At 42.1% G+C, this 14293-nt stretch overlaps 1 protein-coding gene across 1 annotated transcript in view; it reads right to left on the bottom strand.

Moving 5' to 3' along the window:
• Nucleotides 1-927: 927 nt before the first annotated feature.
• The window catches only part of LOC144784263 (E3 ubiquitin-protein ligase CHIP-like), a 188346-nt gene continuing 174980 nt past the window's right edge, over nucleotides 928-14293 (bottom strand). The window contains exons 5-7 of the mRNA XM_078662930.1: nucleotides 5879-5935; nucleotides 4948-5064; nucleotides 928-3516 (exon numbers count right to left, since the gene is read on the bottom strand). Of these exons, the coding sequence (XP_078519056.1) occupies nucleotides 3391-3516; nucleotides 4948-5064; nucleotides 5879-5935 (300 nt within the window). The 3' untranslated portion in view covers nucleotides 928-3390. The remainder of the gene's footprint in view (nucleotides 3517-4947; nucleotides 5065-5878; nucleotides 5936-14293) is intronic.

Here is a 14293-nt window from a genome sequence, read left to right as displayed (position 1 = left end):
AAATAAGGTTTCCTTTTTCATAGTATCAACTTTTTCCATATCAACATTGTGATGAATATAATTTTAAGAGACTACATATCTTTAAGTCTGTGGTAGATTTTTGACTTACATAAGTGTTCACAACTCAATCACTATGGTGAAAAGACAGTGTTAATGAACTACATACTAACTGTGACCAAGAACCTTTGTGGTTGAAATGCGTTGGCAGTTTGTTGTGCATGGTGTGTTAAATCGATTGTAAGCTATGGTCTGGGTCCAAATATAAACCTTAAATGCCCTTAAATTTGCCAGTTCTGGCAATGCAAACCTAAAATACAGTGAGATTTGCCAGTTAGGGACTGCTTTGCAAACCATAACTAATTTAAAGATAAAATATTCAAGCAAATAAATGATACTGTGTCGAAATTGATGTAATATTGTTTATGATAATATGATATGCATTATGACCAGTGATTACATCTGCCTCAATATGACATTTTGGGGGTGGTGAGGTGGTCTGAGTTATACTTTGCGTAGGGGGACCATAAAGAGCAACATTCTGGGGTTTATAGGGTGTGATTTGGTACCACAGGATCACCAAGTCTATTTTCATTTTTTGCTTATTCAACTATTCCTAACCTAGCCTGACTGCATAGTTATTTTATTAGTGTATCGACATGTTAGCTATACAACCAGTCCTCCCTTCACACTTCTCAAATACGCCTATTGCGATGCAGGTGGCAACAGAGGGCTGTTGAAACTGTGTATGATGCGATCTCAAGCAAATCTCTTATCACACCAAATTAAAGGTTCTCTCAGAGATTAAAAAAACACAATGCCAGAACCTATGTAGAATTTTTGGGGAAATGGTGCCTTATTTTAAACATTCCCCACAACCCACAGCCATGAAAGTAACATTATTTGAAGTCAGTGAAGCAAGACACTACATTTACTTTTTTAAGTGCAAGTAGACTGTGGTGCACTTGATTTATTTTACAAACTGAAAACTGCGTAAGACAGACGTACATATGAAAAACAACAAATATATATTTAACCGAATAAACACAGGTACAGAGCTTGCTGTTGCCCACACAGCTCCAGCATTATAATTTTAAAACATACGGTTAAGAAGATATAGCGTACATCGACGAATTAGAAGGGAATTATTATACGATGTGTTTTAGAGCTCTCGTGGTTTAATGCATGCGAACTGACAGATCCAATTCTCGGGTAACAAAAGCAGACAAATTAGTCTATATCACACAAAAAGAGGTCAATAAAAGATTTAAAAACCTGGACTGGGGAAATTATATCGATTTCCTTTGTTGACATCAACGCAGTAATCATGATTAGTAGGAAATGAGTGAGGTAACATTTACTTTCCGTTTAACTCAAATGGTAGTTAGTGGTTCGACATCTTTGTTCTAGAAAGGACTTGGACCATCTCCCAAAAGTAGAACAACTTGAACAGTATTCATTTGATTATTGAATGCAATTTTAGAAACCAGCTCTAGCCAGGCAATTAAAATGGTGTGTGAGAACAAACAGATACTAGACAGAATCACGTTTGTAAGCGGTTCCATACACTTTCAATTATGAATTTCAAGAGGTGCTGTACAGGGTCCTACGTGAAAAGCTCTCACTGATGATACCAACGGCTCCCGAACTGGGTCTACATTTATTGGCACAGTATCAGTAATATGTATTTCACGAGATACTTTATTATAGGCCCGAGCATCTGCCACAAAGATGCCAAGGCAGTCTCGTTACGGGGAGAACACTCGTACTTTTGATGGATTCCCAAGTTAATTTGATAAGATGATGTCCATAAGGTATCGAGACGCTTCTTCCGACAGTTGCATATCAAGCCACCGGATGGTGAAACACAAGCATGTGGATTCATGTAACAACTATCAGTACATCTGTACTACAAGCACACAGGTGCCTGGAATCTGCTCCTTTCCTTACTCAGGAAGCGAATAGTAACGGAAACGGCAGGTTCTCATCAACATGTTCCAAGTTGATTCAAACAGCTTTAATTGGCAACCTAAATATTAAGACAACAATGTTGTGTCAAGGTACAAATCGTGCTCGCTGAGTCACCGTTCATTATATTTACGGACATGATGTCCTCGAAAACATGCGCACACACGTTTGCAGTTAATGAAGTCATTTCTTATTTGTGCAGCAAGCAATGCTGCAATATAGGATACTGGCAGGAGAGCTAAAATGAGCAAACAGTATCTAACCAAGGAACATGCTTGACAGTATTGTACCCTCAAGGCTCTTGCCACTCACTCCCCGGGCAGCAGACGGGAGTTAAGCACCCGTGAGTACAAAGCTGAAGTAGCCTCTCGAGGAGCCATATTTCACCAGTATAGCGTCTACACGTGCAGGGGGCGCACGACAGAAAGGAGAGTAGCTGTGAACATCCAAGAAACGTTTTGAAACAAAATCACATAACGCAAATGAAGGGATGTGATAGTACTGAAAACTACAACTGCAGTTATTTTGTCAAGGGAAGGAAGTAGTCTGGAAGAGTGCGCTTTGTGGGATTTGTTGCAAAAGGTATCCACATGCACAGAGAACCTGGAAACCCAACCGGCATCTCATTACATTGCAATGCTTGATGTAGGCCTTATTCATGACTGTTTCCCCGGTCTGAGCGAGCCCTGCACATGGCTCATTGATATGGATTAAGTGGCAATCGTACAAAAGGGCTAGCCTAACAAGTGGCGATTCACATGATGGCCTTCACTCTTGGAAGCAGTATTAGGTTTTAAAATATTCCTCTCAGCAACCGCTTTGCAATGGAAGGGGATGAGCCCATCACTGGTTTCACAATTAATATTTGGCCGCCGCCAGTTTAAAAAAGAAACATCCAGCACTCACCATGAGGTTTTTACAGAAGAACATTCAATTGGGTGCCCCGCGAACGGCCAAGTGTGGTGTAAGGACATGACAGTGAGGCCAAGCACACTTGTAGATTCAGAAGACAGAGTGGCAGAAGTACTTCTATGTAGTGATGCGTCCAGACAGGACATAGTTGTGGAGTAGGGAAAAAAAATCTCTAGCAACAGAAAATGGGTAACTCCTCCAAAATGCTATCCCTTTGAATGCAAATGTAATCATATTCCAGCCTTGAACAGCTTCCTGTGTCTGACGTGCTCTCTGCACATTCGGTTTCTTTCAATGTCACGTTCTTCAGCTGCAGCAGACGCAATCTTTAGAAACCTAGACAGAGGACTAGGGAAGCTCATGGCCAGCACAAGCAGGAGCCGGAGATGAACATGTAAGGCATGGTACAGGACGGGGGCTCACTGAGAATGTCTCTGGTACAGAGAGCCCTAGCCTGCCACAATTGGTGCAGCTGTGCTAAAGTGCTATGCGAGACAGAGGGACTCAAGGCTGTCAGTAATCCTCCACCCAGCCGTTCTCTGATATGAAGGCATCTATTACTTCTTTCATGGCCAGATTGGGGATCAGCTGGTCCTGAGTCAAAGGGCTCCGCGTCACAGGATCAAAGTGGCCAACTCGCTGCAAGATTAGAAAAAAAAATGGTGAGGGGGACAAACACAAAAACCATCAACCAATCACATAAGAAAAGCTAGATAAGAATACACCCTTAAAGAAAACACTGCCACATTAAGCTTCTATATATGTGCTACATTTTACTCTAGCCAAACTCTGCAAATTAGCATATACCCCTAGCTGGTGAACCATTTTTACTTTTCTTTACTTGCCAATACCGTAGCTTGTACTCTTAGGATGTCTACATGTGGAATACGTCAACTGTGGGTCTGTAAACTGGAATTGTGCCAAGACTAACAAAGGGAGAATCCCTGGCCTACCATATCAATCCATAGCTAATTTCTTATTTGCACATCTCATCCTTGGCCTATTAATAAACATTGAGCACTTAGCCCTCCCCACCAATTTCTCTGGATGAGCCAAACAATGATGAAGATCAGGAAATGCACAAACAGGTGTTCCTACCCAATGAATACATTTCTCCCAGCCTTAAATCCATCTCTCTTGATTACCAACTCGTGGGAAAACATTTCATATTATGGAAGGAAGGGACTGCAAGGGCAGAATCTAAGTACAAACCACAGTGACATTTTCGAGCAGAAATGACAGCGTATGGCCTCTAAACTGAAAAATGAGTGTCTTGAAAGTGTGATAATAGAATTGTGTTTTTTTCCTTTCTTTGATTCTGAAGTGCAATGAGCTCACACATCAGTACATATATTCTTGTGATATTGAATAGTGTAAAATTCCAGAAGGATATATATTGTGAAAATAAATTATAAACAGAACTGGTCTGATTTATGCTCCTCAAAAATATTTTTGGAATTTTCTATCTTGAATTGATGGGAGAAGCTAACTGAGTTATATTTTTAATGTTGTTTCCTCTGGGTTGCTTCTCCTTTATTTTATATGGGGACCTCTTTTGTCCAGCACTGATCTTTGGGACAGCCTTCTAGCTCCCTTCAGTAGTCTAAGACTACTTTCCTTTCAGGCTACACTGTCCTTTCGCAGCCAATCTGTTGACTAGAGGAAGGCTTCAGGCCCCCATGTCGCCCTGGGATAGTGCTCGGTCCTCACTTGGAAGACCATGACAGTCTGCAGAAAACTGCAGTTAAATGTATTTACTCCATTTTCAAGGCTTCCTTTGCTTATCCGAACCTAAAAGCATTCCTCTCCTGTGCTAGAGTTATCGCTCTCTGCACTTCTCCGGCTGATCTCTTGTGGCATCTTCTGCCTTCCTACTGCTACTCAAGCAGTTACCAGGCCCAGACCAACATCTTATAAGGATGCATGCATGCGCTTTTTACCCAATCAGTCCCGTCACAGTTCTACCTTTTCCTGCACACCCAATACAATTCATGCCCATTTACATAAGTCCCAGAAGGACTGCTTTCTAGAATCTTCAAGGATCAATTATGAGATTTTCCAACTACTTACCTGTAGATGCTCTTCAATATCCTTTCGGTCATAGGTGATACCACTTGGAGTGATGCAGGGCTCCCTCATCAGCTCAAAGCTTATCTTGCCACATAGGTAATCTGGAATATCACGCCTCTGAAACCAATAGCGCCTGTGTTAGTAATATCTTAACCTCTCTCCTGAAGCAGAATATTCCACCTTATATTAAGCATGGTCTACATTCTACTAACGTCCCTCTGCAAATCCCCCAACCCATCAGGAACAAATAATCTACACACAAGAAGGCAGTGCCGGGATTCTATACCCCTCTCACCATCTCAATCATCTCAAAATACTCGGAGCAGCTATGAAAACGCAGCTCGTACAGCAAGTAATTCTCTTCGCTCTCTCCACTGGAAGCAGCGGTCCAATACACACTCCATGATATCTGACCCTCAAAATCCCCTCCGTCCCACCTCCCATGCTACTTTTGACTTTTTTACGTCTGGCCTAGAAATAGCCAGCTTCATGTTTTCCAAATTCATCATTAAAAAAATATACTCATTTATAAATGCATACAGGAGCTTCCGCTCAGGTTCTCAATTCACTGAGGTATACCACTGGCATTCACATTTTATCTCCACATGGGTCAGTCTAGTTAAGTCATTGGCGCTTTTCAATGTGAATGAAGACATTTTACTTATTCACCTACCCTGAAATGTAGTCCATCATTTAAACACCAATGCTGGCGGGCCACACTCTGTAGTAATTTTTAAATTTTTTTTTAACAGTGGGTCATTTTATAAAAATCTTTTTGGCAAACATAAGCACTACAGCTTCAGACTGCTACAGTTTTTAAATACGATTGCATTTGTCTGCAAAAAATACAAAAAATTAAAAAACTTTGCAGGCTTGCACAGGCTAGAGCTATAGGATTTTGTCATGTTTATTTTACATGTTAGTGTCTTACCTTTCGCTTCTCATCCACCTGCGAGAACAGCTCATCCATTTCCGCAAGGTGTTTGTCCTATAGGTCAAAATAAGAAACAAGTGTTAATATCTCAGCATTTGTTTTATTACTGCTAACACTGTACTGCAATTGTCATACAGGACTTTTAGAAGAACAAAATTAAAGTAGTCATACATGTCACGATTACAAAAAATTAGGTCCACGTAGCAATATCAAAGCTGGACTCCATAATAGCCAGTTTGTCTGCCTTTTCTAAAAAGCAAAGGAAATTGGGGTGTTGAGAAAGGAATGTTCTGTGTCTCTCTAGACAGCATACATCATTTATTTATTTTTTAAGCGCTGCGAGGCCTCCGGGTAGTCTATGCGCTCTATAAATGTAATTTTTCATTTCATTTCATTTTTAGAATCAGAGCAGATGACCATTATGCATTTACGTTGGGGGTCCACTCTTATAAGAGTTGCGATCAAAAGCTGAATTCTGGTCTGTAGAGGCAGTCTTCCTTTACAGAGTAGGACTACTGTCAGCTTACCGGGCATTAGTGGTGGCAGCGATGGATTGCCGTAGCAGCATAATTCTTTTTTTTTTTTTTTACCAGTGCTTGCACAGGGAGGGTTGATAACTTAGTATCTGCGCCTGGGCATCTCGACTCATTCCATTTGTGCATGAATGTCACATTCAATGTGTGTACAGTGTATAAAGATAGAAGGGCAAGGCCCCCCCTGATGTCTAAGCTTACCCTCCGAACCTGTCCTGCTTCTTTGTTTCCCCAGAGGTGTCCCCCTCCCCCCCCGCCCCCTCACAACAACGTAAGAGGTAGCAGAAGGACTCTCCACCCAGTGTGCCTTTGTCTTGGGTTTTTGTTTTTTGAACAGGAGATTCCCAAAGCTTCTCACTAAAGGACAACATCTGTGGTTGGACCAGTCTTGGAGGAATACACAAAAGGTCAGGAGCTGCATGCAACTAGTCCCAGAGCGGAGCTGGAGTACCCCACAACCTCTGCCTGAAAATAGAGTACATGTATGGGGATGAGATCCCAAGTCAGTGTTCTAGTGTTCGGGGACAGTTAGAACTCTGGGTATTAAAATCAGTCAGGACCTTTCCATGCGTCCCCAGGTTAGCTCTGTTGTGTCATCCTGCTTTCTTTCCCTTAGGATAATCCGTAAAATGTCTCGTTTTTTTTCTACTGATGCCCTTAAAATAATTGTTTTGGCTATGATTCTTTCACGGTTGGACTATGGGAATTGCCTGTATGTGGGCATCCCTGCTTATGAACTTCGGCGCCTCCAGATTATACAAAATGAGGCTGCCCGCCTTATTCATCGGCTTCCCAGGTCCAACCATGCCACTCCCCTACTCAAATCCCTTCACTGGCTTCCCATCCTACAGAGAACTCTCTTCAAGATGGGATGTCTAGTTTTTAGGGCTCGGGTCTGTACTGCCCCCCTTTTCATCAATTCCTTGATTGCTCATTATCACCCTTGTCGCAACCTTCGTTCCTCCACTCAGGCCCTCCTCACCGTCCCCCGTTTCCGCAAATCCAGAACTGGTGGCACTAGTTTTTCCATTCTCGCCCCCCCCGTTTCTGGAACAGTCTCCCACTTACCCTTAGATCCATACCTGATTATTTGCTTTTTCGTAAAGCGCTAAAAACCCATCTGTTTACCCAAGCCTTTACAAATCTGTAAACTCCTGGCTGCCCCCACCTTCTGACACTATCAACCCTAGCGCCAGGAAACCGCTTGGTCACAGTGCGCTTTACAAATACTTTCATCATCAACATCAACATCTAAGAATTCACACTGCCCGGTACCCATGGCAACACCCCACAGGATACAGGAAGAGATTTGTGTGATCCAGAGCTGGTGACTGACAGCATCATAACCAGGTTAGGACACATAACTTGGAATCCAATGACTATACCGGAAGTTCTAAAGAGAGAAGTCTGCCATTATCTACTGAAATAGAAGTACTGGAGTTACCTATGTGGAAGGAAGTTTCCTGAAAGAGACTCCAGCCCAGCTAACTGAAAGCAGAGGAGCTGATCACTGTGAAGCCTAAGGGGAGATAAACACGGAGAGATACAAGGTGAAATCTTGGCCTTACAGTTCTGCGGGGTTGCCAGAGCTGCCTGAAGCTGCTGAACCTTTTTCCTTCTATGTTCTGCATTTCCTGATAGCTGGAGAGGACTGCTTGTGTGGATGCTAGCCTGTGGAACTTGCTGTGTGACTAGTTCCACAAAACTCCTCCGAAGTGCAATAAGCTATTGAAATTGAAACCATGGCTGAACAGTTTCCTTGATTCTGTGCATGCAGCAGGGCAAAGTGAGCCTTCAATGTATTATTAATTTAAAAGGGTTCTGGTGAGGTTTACAAACTATAATGCAGAGTGGTTTACTAATGTCACCTGAACCCAGAGAATGCAATGCAGGACCATAGTGCATGTAACTCTTTATGTATTTTATTTATATTACATGATTTATTAACTGCTTTTAGTACACCGAGCACATCCTTTTAGTATTCATGGTTTGACTGAGACTGCAGATGTATATGTCACCGTATTCTTAGGGACGGTAATGTGCGAATATTTAAAATTTGTTTATGCAACAATGCGTATTCCTGTAAATAAAATGTTAAATGCAAAGCGCATTGTAAGGGAATTAAAAACATTCATTTTAAAAAGTGCTTTTCTTTAATAGCATGTGGACTATATAGAGTAGGTTTAACAAGACGTATAAAGAAAGAAAAAGTACAATATGGGAGAGTGTAACTTTTTTGATGACTGGGTCCTGCATTTAAAATGTTCTTCACAAATTGCAGAGGATTTGCTTGAAGACGCATGTTAAGGATGGACCTCCAATGGCAAGCTTGTCACGTGCACTGTCTAATGATCACCAGTGATAAAAAGAAAACAATGCTGGTCAACTTTTAATTTATTTGTGCAGGCTAAATATCCTGCAAATGAATTCAAGACTGTGAATAGTCGGACTGATTTTCTGTGAAATACAAGCGTTACAACCACTGGTAAACATTCGATAAGAAGGCTTACAGTGTGTGTTGTGTGTGTGTGTGTGTGTGGTAGTCTAAATACAGAAAGACGAAATCTGAGACTAGCGGAACGATTGTGAAGATCCTCTCCCTCCTGCGAACATCTCAATCATCTGAGATCATTGAGAAATAGCTATAACAAATGCATTAGATCGTCTAAAGCTAGTTACTTCAGAAACCAACTAGTGCAAGCCAAAAACCGACCGGAAAAACAGTTTGAACTCATACAGCTTCAATCAAATAGTCAACCTAACCTTCCTTCAGCGGGATTCTGTCCTAAGCATAACTGCGAGGAATTTGCTGCCTACTTTCGTGAAAAGACAACAAAGATTGACTCTGATTTGCGGTCTGCTTTGGGGCACCTACTGATCTCACTATCTTTCACCATCCCTCCTCGATTTGGTGTGCCCCCGCCGCTCCAGTTCTCACCCCACACCACAACGCTTCTTGGATCCTATTCTTTGGATGAAAGCACTATTCTCAAACCTCTTGCTGCACTGAAATTCTTCAACCACTTTAGTGACAATTGCCATTGAACTTCTTCAGTGAGATCAGATCATCCATACTCCCACTTTGTACTAAGATAGTCAATGCCTCACTATTTCAAGCCTCTATGCCGGTTTGCCTAAAGCACCAGATCTTTTGACTGGGTGTGAGTGTTTGATTGATTCAGACGCTCCGTCCATCACCACCCCCTTTTGTACCGCTTTTGGCCGCCATAAGTGTGGCAGGGTATGGTCAGACGTGAGTCCCTTGCTCACTTTGCCACTGGATTCAAGCAAGCCGGGCTGAAGACGGCTGGAATGCCAGAAACCGGTCCTCGGAAGCTTGTTTCCGGTCCAGGGAAGGCATGGCTTGGCAGTTCGGGCTGGACTGTTCCTATGAGGCACAGGTTCAGACTGATTTGCATATAGCCATGTCTGAACTGGGGTGGCAGAGTGGGCTAAAGAACGGTGATGGATTAAACCCAGATCTTTTGACTGGGTGTGAGTGTTTGATTGATTCAGACGCTCCGTCCATCACCACCCCCTTTTGTACCGCTTTTGGCCGCCATAAGTGTGGCAGGGTATGCTCAGACGTGAGTCCCTTGCTCACTTTGCCACTGGATTCAAGCAAGCCGGGCTGAAGACGGCTGGAATGCCAGAAACCAGTCCTCGGAAGCTTTTTCCGGTCCAGGGAAGGCATGGCTTGGCAGTTCGGGCTGGACTGTTCCTATGAGGCACAGGTTCAGACTGATTTGCATATAGCCATGTCTGAACTGGGGTGGCAGAGTGGGCTAAAGAACGGTGATGGATTAAACCCAGATCTTTTGACTGGGTGCGAGTGTTTGATTGATTCAGACGCTCCGTCCATCACCACCCCCTTTTGTACACGCATCGGAAGGTCTCCCCAAATCCCCCCAAAAAACAACTGCACATCACACTGACCTACACAATTTCTGTCAAATTTCCAACATTCCCACTCTGTCAAAGCTCCTCGAGAAATGTGCCCATGTCCAGCTATGTAACCACATAGAACAATTCCAATCCGGCTTCTGTCAGGGTCATAGCACTGACTCTGCTCTCACTCACATTGCAGTTGATGGTCTAAGAATGATTGATCAGAATGAATCCTGCTTTTTGACCCTCCTCGATTTATCGTCAGCTTTTGATATGGTTAAACATTACAGCCTAATAGACGTATTGGAACACAGGATGGGGCTTTCTGGGCCCGTTCTAAACTGGTCCTCCTCATTACTACATGACAGAACCCAAAGATTCAATGTGAACCAGGGGCTGTCTAATCCCTCAACGCTCACTCTGGGGGTACCACAGGGGTCCACACTTTCACCTATTCTCTTCAACTTGTAAATGGAGCCTTTAACAGAAATTCTGAAACTATCCAGCAACCACTATCACATGTATGCAGATGACACCCAACTGTACCTGAAAGTCTCCCCTGAGGACATTAGGTCCCTCAACTCAGCTTTACAGAAAACCCAAATTTGTTTGACCCTTAATCACCTGAAATTACACGCTCTTAAAACAGAATTCCTCTTAATCGCCCCATCCAAACAGTCATCAGCCATCGAAGAACGGATGAATCAACTAACAGCTCATAACTGCATGCCAAACATCATTGAATCCACAAGGTCATTGGGAATAATGCTAGATAAGAGTTTGAACATGCAGAAGCGCATCAGTGCTCTCCCCAAAGGAGCGAATTTCCAATTGAGCAAATATTGTGCTGATAGCTGAAGTTAGGGTTTGAAAATAAAGCCACCCTCTAAAGGCTCAGTATGTAGTAGAACCTCGTTGAAGGTGGCAGGTCAGCCCATCAAGTCATGGTAGTTGGTGGTGGCACCTGGGGAAGACTGTTTAGCAGGATACAGACCTGGGTCTGTATATGCAGGTCGCTCCGCATCCTAGGAGTCCTACGGGTCATCCTGTGGTACCATGGAGTAATGTTCTGCATCTCTATCGCAGAAACTGAGCAGTTGTCAAGAAAGAAGGTGCCCTCACCAGTAGCCGATGGGTGGGCTTGTACGTCCTGTTGAGGGTCTTTGGAACAAAAGAGATCTGGTGTGTCTTCGGCAGAACATCTCGAGGCATAATGCTCTAATGTCACCCAGAGTCTTCTTCGATCTAAAAGACTGCAGCCTAACAGGTCGCTTCCTCCTGTTCGGGAGAGGCACAAGTTACACATCTGAGGAAGATCAGTGCATGGGAACTTGGCATAGCAACAAGGATAGAAGCGGAAAGGCGTTAGTTCCATCACTGGGTGGACATGGCATGAAAGGAACGTCGAAGATAAAGACCACCCCGAAGGGGGAAGGTCCACACAAGCCACAGCCGACTCGAGCCTCCCAGAAGTCAGCCTCGATGTACAGACTAGGGAGACAGAGAACTGCTGTGATTGAAAACAATACAGATGGTAGCATTTGGAAAGAGTAAACAATCACTGTCTCGAACCAGAGGAGTCCTAACTAGACGGAGGAAGAAAACAATCTAACAATAGAGTTGATGATCATCCACATTAACAGGAAGAGGAGGACTCACTATACTTCGTGACTTGAACAACTTGCACACATCCAAGCCCAACACTAGATGGTGGGATTATGCGAAGCATGTGTATCTACAGCCACACATGCCTCAAACACAATTTTACCATATTCTGGTCACAAAACTTTCTGCTTTTTCATTTTCTCATGAGGAAGATAAGTCATTGTGCCATACTTTGCAGGATAAATTATGATGGGTAAAACAAACAAAAAAACACACCTTTTCCACTGTGTAGTAATAGTATTACTAGTAGCACTGGGTTCAAAGCGTCTCTCTTGGCTAGGAATACAAGGGGAATGCAGGCCACCCTGTTTCCTCAGTCCAGATACCAATAGCAGGCATCTACACAGGAATTTTCTAAGTGGTCAGAGTAGTCTCTCTGCTACAGTTTTTCCCCCTAGTTCTGTTCAGTCTTATGCTCAGTTTAGCAAATTTGCAGTCACACATTATCATCCCACACAAACACGACTGCCATACTGTTTATTCTGCATCCCCTCCAAGCTTGCTCAGCATTCTACTTAATAATGTTGTCTCTGGAACAGACTTCCAAGTTTGTTTCTACTAGGATTACTATTTCTGTGATGTATTATGTCTTCTATTTGGTCAGTGTCTTTACTAACATGAGCGCTAGGGTTTCCCAAATTAGTAATGCTTAGAAACAACAATTAAACACTCTCCTAGTTTTGCCTCATGTCAAACCTCAGGGGGTCCCAGATTGTTTCATCAGGGCCTGCTTTTCCATGACAAAGCTGTTCCTGTCTCCAATTTACAACTGGAAATCATCCTGACCATTGCCAGCAAAGCAACAAAAAATATTATGAATATCCTAGCACAGTTGAATGGAAATTAATGACATGACGCAGTCTGCTTAAGTCTGGCAGCAGCTGAAGCTCTTCTATCTTTAGTCATTTATATATTTCCCCCTTTATGATGGCAACTGTTATGCTCCTACAGCCAGGACCCATCCAACCCTTTTCATTGTTTCACCTTACCTGAATTTTTTATTGGCTCTTGGTTGATTCTGATTCTCCTGTTACACTAATCTAAGCCTGGTCTAACTTACTGGCTGTCCTTTACTTTGATTTAAAGTTACTCTCTTGATAATGCTTGAGTAATATTCATTACATGAAACTGCTGCAATGGTCCTGCCTGTCCTTCATACACGGAACAGTAGCTTATCATTTTAGGAATATTATATTGCTTTAATATAAAGTCTTTTTTAACCCTGTGCAAACCAAGGCATAATGGCTTGTATAGATGTGATTAATATTTTCTTGTTTTAAAGTCAATATTTGTAATAATATTATGATAAAAATTATGTATTAAATGCAATATAAATGCTATGGTTTTAAATACTATGCATAAATATATTTACTTGCTTTTAATTCAACTTTTTAAATAAAAATGATTTTTTTATACTCCTGTAAAGTCACAAAACAGCATACATGAAAATTATACATTCAAAACATTAGGGCATGTCCTTCAATACAAGATAATGCACCTAATATTCTAAAGAGAACTGTTTTTATATTCTCTGTACATATTGTAATTAAAAGAAACATTGAATACATTGTGCAGACATTTTTAATTTCATTAGAGAGAACTCTTCATCTCATTTAAAGGTGCTCTGGGATTCTGCACCTGGAGATGTGTATCTTCATTAAAATGTTACACCCTAAATAAGAGAACTGAGGTCACAGGTAAGGGGAACCTTTTGCTTCTATCATCTCATGACCACCTAAGTGATAATCACAAGCCAATCTGATCAGCAGCTACATAAACAAGCATTTGCAATGCAATAGGTCTCGCATTTGCAAAAGTTTGAGCTATTGGCATTGTAAATGACAAACCTTTTATTTAATTGTTGGTTTTGAAGACAGAAATAAATGGCTTTGTCATTTACAATGCAAATAGCTTACACTCTCGCAATGCAATAGGTCTCGTATTTACGCAAGTTTGAGCTATTGACATTGCAAATAGCAATTACTTGTATTTTTGGTTTGGTTTTTAAAACATAAATAAAAGGCATTGTTATTTACAATGCCAATAGCTTAAACTCGTTTAACTGCGAGACCTATTGCATTGCAAATGCTACTTTTATAGGAAACCGAACGTTTTTTGAGGAATCAGTATTGTTTTCTGTCGAGAACATACCGCTCTTCTATAGGGATATGGGGCATAGTTTCATCCCTTTATAGGGAGTGGAAAATCCCGCTTTCCATTTGTAGATTAGGCACCACTTTGAGGATGGAAGCAGAAGTTGCATTTTGATGCCAATGTTGGGGGTCGGCCCTTTTCTATAGGTATGGGTGTGCGTTAAGGATTTCCT

This window comes from Lissotriton helveticus, chromosome 10, assembly GCF_964261635.1.
Source record: "Lissotriton helveticus chromosome 10, aLisHel1.1, whole genome shotgun sequence".
Lineage (NCBI taxonomy): Eukaryota > Metazoa > Chordata > Amphibia > Caudata > Salamandridae > Lissotriton > Lissotriton helveticus.
Note: the sequence above shows the minus strand (reverse complement) of the source record. Positions and strands in the feature narration are given on the sequence as shown.